The sequence below is a fragment of the Micropterus dolomieu genome, linkage group LG11 (genome assembly GCF_021292245.1).
Source record: "Micropterus dolomieu isolate WLL.071019.BEF.003 ecotype Adirondacks linkage group LG11, ASM2129224v1, whole genome shotgun sequence".
NCBI classification, from domain to species: Eukaryota; Metazoa; Chordata; class Actinopteri; order Centrarchiformes; family Centrarchidae; genus Micropterus; species Micropterus dolomieu.
This window is the reverse complement of record NC_060160.1, coordinates 24467007-24475582: the sequence shown is the minus strand read 5'-3', so window position 1 is coordinate 24475582 and position 8576 is coordinate 24467007. Positions and strand designations below refer to the sequence as shown.

Here is an 8576-nt window from a genome sequence, read left to right as displayed (position 1 = left end):
GCAAATAAACAGTACAGACTTTAATAACTGTATTGCAATGATTCTAATATAGGTCACTTATGGAAGAATGTATGTTCCAGTGACACATGTCAAAATAAATAAATGCTTTTTTGTATTTTTTTATTTTTTGTACTTTTTGTATGAATTTCAATGCATTTGACTCTCAATATATAAACATAGAGGGTTCAGTAAAGCATATAGACACATGAAAGGCTGGGCAGAAGAAAATCTATTCTTTGTTCCAGAGAGAGATCATCAGCATCAGAGATATTTTTGATGAAGAGAAACCAGGAGCACTTCTCCCTCACCTTGGAACAGCTCCACTGACTGACGTGTGGAGGCAGAGAGAGCATTATGACTGAGTGTGCTACGGTCAAGTAAGTGCCCAGGCTGCAAGTTTGTATTCATCTCAATAGTCATCATCTGACAGCTTTAGTTCCCATGATGGGAACTATCAAGAAAAATATTTGCAGCTTTCAAGTGTCTCCAAAACACAAAATAAAAGGGAGGGCGATATTCTTTGAAAAAATATGAAATGAAAGTACTCTCAGGATGATTGCTCAGAAGAAAAAGTAAAAATACTATGACATGAGTTAATTATACCCATACATATTTGGAATTTACTAATGTTTTGATTTTCTGTTGTCCTACCATTACATTTTAGCAGTTTTCATTTGTCAGCATTATAAATCTAAAAATGACCATAAGCACATTTGAATTTATACACTTAAAAGTCTGATAATTTAAATTAAACCTTCAGTCCAGTGACTAGAAAGTTCAGTGCAGAAGACTAATCTCAAATAATATGCTATACACTGTAAATATTATGAAAGAAAACAATTGTTGACCCTGTTAAAGAATAAGCCTATCATGTTCTCTCGCAGTTCCTTTGATCCTCACATCAAAGTGTTGCACGATGGTGTTGAGATTTTGCTTGCCAACAGTATTCTACTGTTGCATTATTTCTTTATGGATATAAATTGTTAGAAGGAAATGGATGATTTATTCAATAAAGGAAAAACAATCTTCAGTGCAGCTTCATTTCAATGTATGACAGAAAATATGCACAGACCGGTGCTCAGTCACAGGTACTAGCCAGAAAATTATTCCACTTTCAGGCTCTTAATTAGCCTGAAACAAGGTGCAGAAATGATTGTTATCCACTTTCAGTAATGTTGTAAGAAGCACTTTGCATGTTTAATATTATGTACAGTGAGTCTCAGTGTGAGGATTTATGGTTTAAGAGTTGATGGCACTGTAGATGTGGCATGAGACATAATCATGAAGTGATGTACTGTCAGGTTACTAGAGATTCTGTATTTGTTGGATACTTTAATTTTGGATATCCTATAAAAAACTCCAGCCTCCACATATCTGGTATTTGATATAAAGATTTTGACAGTGTGCTCAAGGCCTGAACAACAATTACCACTGCCCAGTGAACTTTTAGATCACAATTACTGCTTCTCCCTGTACAATTAGGTGACCCTGGTATTCACCTTTTCTCTGGAGTAGTGACAGTGATTTAACTGGTGGTTGTTAAAGGGCAATGTGCTGTGTCTCTTCATGGGGGGGTTATATTTTCTCTTTATGTTTCCTGTGAACAAAAGCTAGCCAAAAGCATCACTTCTAACGTTGGTGACGTGTTTGACTTGTGTAAGTGTTGAACCAGCAAGTCTTAATTACAATATTTAAAAATTACCACCTGCCTCTCGGTAGCACACTTTAGCAAAGAAAGGCTATTAAATAGTGATCTAAAAGCATTTCCCGAATCTCGTTCTTCTTGTTGTGTGGAAATTATCTTAAAGTTTTACACATGAAGATCAGTGTACTTGTAACAAATGATTAATTAACTTATTAATTTACTAATAAAGGACACAAAATAGATGAGCAAATGATCAAATGTGCTTTTTAATAAAGGAATTGTAAAAAACTTTTACATGAAACACAGAAAAACAACAACTGATTAAAAAAAACTGAGATTGACCTTATTTTATCTTGCAGCATGTGACAACAGGGAGCAATGACTTCTCACTGAAATAATGATGAATAGTTAATAACAATCGTATGATATTTCATTACTGATGGTGACATTATTGCTTGGATTCATAATTTCCAACAACCAAAGACACATTTACAATAAGATTCAAATTATGCAATTGTTTTATGACACTGATTTCTGTTCAGTCCATTCAATGATATGGCTAATTTGTCAGTAATGGTAATATTGAGATAGACACCTTAGACCATTGAGCCACCAAGACACTACATAGTATTTTGTAGATGTAACTTCTTAACGGAATGAACTGAAAGTAAACGCTTACAACCTTGTGTGATGCATGATTCCAAAACACCTGTTTAAATGTTTAGCAGTTGGGTATACAATTTGAAGTATGAAGTTATGAAGCCAGGTTTTCTATGAGTACCATATATTGTGCACATGAAATTGTGTCATAATATGTATAACTATTATGCACAAACAAAGCGAAGATCATGTTGAACAGACAGTACATGTATACAAGTATACATGCAAAGATGCACATCCATTCCAATCACTACAAATTTAAACATGTGTTTTTAAGGTGTGTGTAATAACAGTGAAGTGTATGGAATTAGCTCTTCCTCTCTTCCCAGTGGAATAAACAACATCGTGGTAAATCCTTGGTAAAGCCCGCTAATCCATAATCCCACTGGCCCTTCGTTGGCCCCTTTAGTCTCTCTGCAAGGCCTGTCCAACAACACACAGGTCCGGGTGTGATGTAGAGCGTGATGCTCTGAGGTCTGATTGGCTACGCCATAATTCATCTTCCCTGGTTGGTCCATCATCCAACCTGTAAAAATGAATGGTGAATGTTGTCATTAGCAATTAAGGAAGTGGGGCAGGTGGGTTTGTTTCAGTTATAAACAGAATTGGTACATTACTGAGATTAGCTCATAAAGTGACTCACTTTACCTTGTAAAACCCCATATAATTACATATTCACTTTAAATATAAGAGTTTTAGAGTGTTACAGACAACTGTGACAAACAGCCCTTGATATTGCTAAACATTTAGAAATTAATGTAGCTTTTAATACAGAAACAGGAAGATAAATACATAAAAGACGGAATAAAATGGCAAGAGATTCAAAAGATTGGCTCTATATATTTTATGCAATACTTAATTCAATATTGTCTTTTATTTTTGATGTACTCACTATATCTTGTGAGCATGGCATCTTTAAGTCTAAGATGACATGGTATAATAATCATTGATTGATAATCTAATAATGTGGTATAACAGCATTGTCAAATATTTTTAAATAAACAATATACTGTGTTTGAGGCAACTACCTTTTCTTATCTCAGACAAAGTCATATCTCAGAAGACATATTATTGATTTATTATACTGTGTACACACATTAGATGGGTAGTTATGTTTGGGCCATAATATAGCAGTTTCGCAACATTTTCAGTCACATTTAAAGCTAATTGCAGTAGTGGTTGAAAGAAATATGTCCACCATGGTCATTCTTGTATAAGTACATGTATGACTAAAAAACTAAACTGTATCCATTTTTGAGAGAAGTTGGTCACATAACAGCTGGTCATGATAACACTTTAATTTATGGGTCCATTACTTTCCTACAAAACGTTTGAAACTTTTCTTCGTAATTTCCTAGAAAGGAGCTCGATATTTCCTGGACAGGGTTGTACTAGTTTTGTGGTATATGAGGAATGAGCAATGAGCAATGATAATTCCTTGCATTACAATAGGGTCCTTGCAGCTGCTGTCTGGGCTCTAAATATAAAGTTCAACAAACAAAACTAAAAAGATTTCAGTGTGGTGGTAAACATATGTATATAATTAAAAGTGTGTATCATAAACTAAATTAACATTTACTTCTTTCATATTAACTGCTTCTTATAAACTCAACCAATATACATTACTGTCTTCTATATAACATTTAAAAAAAATCAATTTAATGAGTACTTAACAACAAAGACTTGTCAATTTTCCTTAGAATTAGAATCAAATTGCATTGTCTCTTGTGAGAAATTTTGTTAAGAATTAACTGTTACATACCAACAAATTACTTACAAAATTTACAGGAACTTAGTATATTCTGGAAGGATTTAAGGATTTAGAATGTGTAACAGAAACATGGTAAACACTCACCCCTGTGAATATATTGCTGGCTCACTCCCACAAGTCTCAGCCACTGAAATGACTGGTGATCTTGGTGGCAGATTTAGACTTGGCCTTCGGTCTGAATGGCTACGTCGGATGAAGGGACGAGGTCCTTGAACAGATACAGGAAACCTACCACGACTCCCCCAAGCACGTGAGAGAAAAGAGACACCGGTAGAGGTCCATGCTTGAGGGGGGCGAGGAACTGGACAAGGCTGGGCCTCAAACAGGGATGGAGACACAGGGCAGAAGACTGAACGTGCATTACTGATCTTCCGAGCACTAGATGAGTCATCACTGCTGTTCTCCCTTGACCATCTGTTTATTTTTGGTGAGGCTGGTGGAGATGGTGCTTTGAAAGGGTAGGAGGAATTTGAGTTTAAAATGTTCTGCTTTGCAACAGGTGGGCTGGGGAGCCTCCTCTGAGCTGCTGGTGGTGTGGGGAGCTTCCTGTTAACAGGTGGGCTCGCTGAAGAGGGTGGAGTGGGCTGCCTTTTGAAGTTGTGGGCACTGGGAAGTCCTCGATGTAGACTGCTTGGTGTAGATGGTGTGGATGGTAACATTCTCCCCCTAGACATGGGTGGGGTGGCAGCTGGTTGGCTACTGACTACTGAAGAAGGAGGCACTGTAGACACTGTAGTATTAGTTCCAGGCACTGAAAGGTGGTCTTGGATGTCTGCTGATTCTTCTTGACTGGCAGATGGATTTGTTGCTTCATAAATTGTTGAAGGGTCTGAAGAGTGTCTTGGGTGTATGATCTCTCTGGCTTGCTGGTACAAGACATCCTTTTCCTCTCCTGGATCTGCCTCCAGTTGAACATCTGTTGAGCTGACCTTTTTCTGAGAAGTTGTGCCTTTTTGATCTGCTCTAGCAAGGGAAATAACATTGGATGCTTGTGGCAGGCCTCCTTTACTTGGCAGCACTGTCACTGACTGAACCGAAGCCCTCAGCCGTTGCGATACTGCAGCCCTTTTTAAAAGTGGTGATTTTCTGACTTTTGTAGCCCCTTCATCTGCTACACCAGTTGAAAGACTCTGGGCACTTTCAAAGGAATTGTCCATTAATACCTCCAGCGGTGGCGGAGGAAGACTCTCCAAATCAAAGTCATAGGTTTTGTCAGATGAAGAGAATTCAGATCTACAGCTGGTTATCCCAGTGCTAAGCACAGCTTCTACGTTTCCCAAACCAGGCAACACAGGAACACCACACTTCCGTACTCCTTTGAGAGGCCCCAGAGCTTTAGGACCATCTAGTTCCTCTATCCCTTGACTGAAAGTATCAATCAGTTTTTTAACAGAGTTCCTGCCTCTGTAAAGGCCCGAAGATGGTCGTGGTGATAAAGGAGGACTTGGGGGTGGGGTGGATTTTTTAGGACCCTTGGATGTTTTCTTGTCCTTTGTTTTATCTTCTTCAACATCACTGGTTACCTCCTGTTTTTTATTGTTGCGCCTTCTAAGGCCTGCTTTGTCTTTAAGTGGCTGGGGATTGCTGTTCTTCTGTAGTGAAGGGTGTTTGCGATTTATAGCTGGAGATTGTGCTGGTGAGGTTCCTTGATTTTGTTTAGATGGAGCCGTCCTCATGTTGCCATCTCCCTTGCTTTTACTCATCCTCTGCAACTTCTGGTTTAAATCCTTCTGGGTTCTGTCTAGTTCAAGCAGAGTAGGATCTTCACCTTTGCTCCGGAGGGATTCTTCTGACCTGGAACGTTGCTCCCTAGCCACTGGGTTCTTTTTTACCACTGCCCTCCGAATAGGTGCTGTTGTTTGAGGCCTCCTCGGAGATTGTTCCTCCTCATCCATCCACTGACGTCTACTAGTTTTGGGGCTGCCAGCTACCTTTGTTTTGGCACTAGAGTTCTGTGTTGGGACAAACTGTATCCTACCACTTATAGCATTTTTCATTTTGAGGGTCATTTCTACATTTTGAGGATTTTCTATGCGCTTTGGGGGTAGGCGGTGTGGGCGTTGTTGTTCACGGTCTACAGGTGAAGAATTTGATCGCTTAATAAACCCTACTTGCACATCTTCCATGCCTCTCTCCATCTCTTCGTCATTGTCATCTTCCCCCCCATCATCTAACGAAACTGATCCTGAGTCTCTATGGCCATTAGCCATTATAGTACACGTAGAACCTAATGAGTTAAGTGAGGTGAGGGAAACACTTGGACTTATTTTACTTGCAAGCTTTTGCCTTGACACTCCTTGCCTAATGTTCATGGAGGTATACCCCATAGGACTGACAGGAGTAGTTCTATTTGTCCCACTGGACTCACAACTCTCTCGCCTTTGGCGTCTTTCAGATCCAGCAAGGGATTCACTCTCAGCCCCAATACCACTGTCCTCACTGAAGAGAGCAGAATCCTCCGGCCCAGGCTTGCGCAGAGAGGCCATTTCAATGCGTGATAAGAGTTGCATTAGCCTAGTCTCTACTGCACGTTTGACTTTCAATTTCTCCTCTAAAAGTTCTGAGACAGAGGCAAAGTACTCCACTGCTTCCTCCAAAACTGAGTCCCCAATTCCACCAACAGTCTGGCTGACTTTTTGCATTCTCTGTGTGGTGTACTGAAGCAGCTGCTGCAACAAATCCGGTGGGGGCTCAATATTAGCAGAGCCAGACTTCAGAGGTGGAGAAGATGAGAGGTTTTTCATTTGGCTTGGCCAAGCAAGATGCTCCCCATATTCTTTTAAAACTTTTTCTCCCTCATCTGCCATCTCTTCCAGCCCCTGAATTATTTCCCCATAGCGTAGAGCCATAAAAGCAACCATAGGCTGCACAGAAATCTGTGTTTGGGTTGCTTGATCCAAAAGTCCGAGTAGAATGTCATATTTGTTAATGCTAGGATTTAAAAAGGCATAAGCAGCTTGATGAGCTTTTACCAAAGGTTCTGGAAAGTCCACTTTCTGTTCTGTAGGTGGTTTGTCTTTGTCTTTCTTTTTTAGCACCTTAAAACCTCTGGTATTTTTCTTTGGTTTTCTGACAGACTTTTTTTCTGTCACATCCTGCTTTTCAACACTTTTCTCTTTTCTCTGTGAAATCGTGTTGTTGTCCATTCCCTGATTCCCCAATTTATCCATGTTTACTGCTTCAGGGGCTAGCTCAGTCACAGATCTCGTTTTTTGCGGTGTCATATGAGGCTCTTTCTGAAATACCTGGGTTTGTCCTGCTGATTTCCTCTCTTTTGTATCCCCATCTGTTGATCCGTTTGAATTACGATCCTCTCCATTTTGAAAGTGGGAACCTCTGGGGCTTTCTTGAGGTGCAGGGGGCAGCATTCTCCCCTTCTTCGTGGGACCCAGAATCCCAAAATTGTTACCTTTGGATGGTGAGCAACCCATTTCAGATCTTTTCAAATACACACAGATTTTTAAGTCTTCCTGGAGACACCAACACAGCAGTTCAGATAATAACGCAAAGAAAAACCAAGGTCCTTAGCCACCTGCTCTATCTGTCAGGTTCAGATGGCTGAGTTTGTTGAGTCTGACAAGATCCTTTTCCATAAGGATGCTACCAAAACAAAATATTGATAAATCCATTTTACTCCCACCTGTCAGAGATAGCCTAAATCAATCCTAGACTCGATGGTCTTGTTTATAAAAATATCCCTGTAGCGTGCTCTGAAACACATCCTTCTGTACCTTACAAAGGACAAGCAGCTGAGAGGATTAGTGAGGCTTTCAGTGAACTCCTCAGCATGCACATATGCCACGTTAAAGCATGTAAAACTCACCTTCTTGTAAGACCATAAGCTCATTTGGGTAATGCGGGCTGGCCTCAGGTGGCTTTTAATAGCTTGCAAAACAATATCTCCTTATTTAGCCGTAGGGCCATTTCCATTGAAAAAAGCAAAAAATCAACTCTCTAAAAAAAGGTCATTGTTTCTTTTCAATTGCATTAAATGTAGTTGCAGTTACATGCATAAAACATCCATTATTTGATATAAAAATTACTAAGAATTTACTGTTATTACTATTATAATTTATTATTATTATTATTATTACTAATAATGTTTCCATTTGACAGAATATCTAAAAATATGTTTAAATACCAGTCATGCAGGTGTAACTTGTAGTTTATTTTGGTGACTTGCTGATCTTATTCTAACTCATATATATAGCATCATCGCTTCACTGGAACAGTGAGGCAAATTTATATAAAGTATATAAATAACTTGAATTACTGCCTCTCTGTAGCAGACACAAAAACAAAAAAAGAAAGGATTATAGTAATCTTTCCTCTTAGGCTTTATATAACACAATGTAATGAAAAGCCAAATGTATTAAAATAGATATTTTTTAGAATGTATGCTTTTTTTGCACAAAACTTCTACAGTGGACTGTTTGTTCTTCCATGTAATTAGACTACTTAAAATAAGCTGACTATTATGACCCTATAAAGGAATGTATT

At 38.8% G+C, this 8576-nt stretch overlaps 1 protein-coding gene across 1 annotated transcript; it reads right to left on the bottom strand.

Annotated features, from left to right (window-relative positions):
- Window positions 1–2696: 2696 nt before the first annotated feature.
- Window positions 2697–7507, bottom strand: pcare1 (photoreceptor cilium actin regulator 1). Its single transcript, XM_046063592.1, has 2 exons — window positions 4161–7507; window positions 2697–2831 (listed from the first exon to the last, which is right to left on the bottom strand). The coding sequence occupies exons 1-2, from the start codon at window positions 7505–7507 to the stop codon at window positions 2711–2713; spliced, it is 3468 nt and encodes a 1155-aa protein (XP_045919548.1). The 3' UTR covers window positions 2697–2710.
- Between the last annotated feature and the right edge of the window lie 1069 nt (window positions 7508–8576).

Excerpts from the sequence above, each read along its gene's own strand:
- pcare1 (XM_046063592.1), bottom strand. The coding sequence starts at position 7,507 with ATGGGTTGCTCACCATCCAAAGGTAACAATTTTGGGATTCTGGGTCCC. Across the intron at positions 2,832-4,160 it reads CCAGCAATATATTCACAGGG|GTTGGATGATGGACCAACCA; the intron begins GTGAGTGTTTAC and ends TCATTTTTACAG.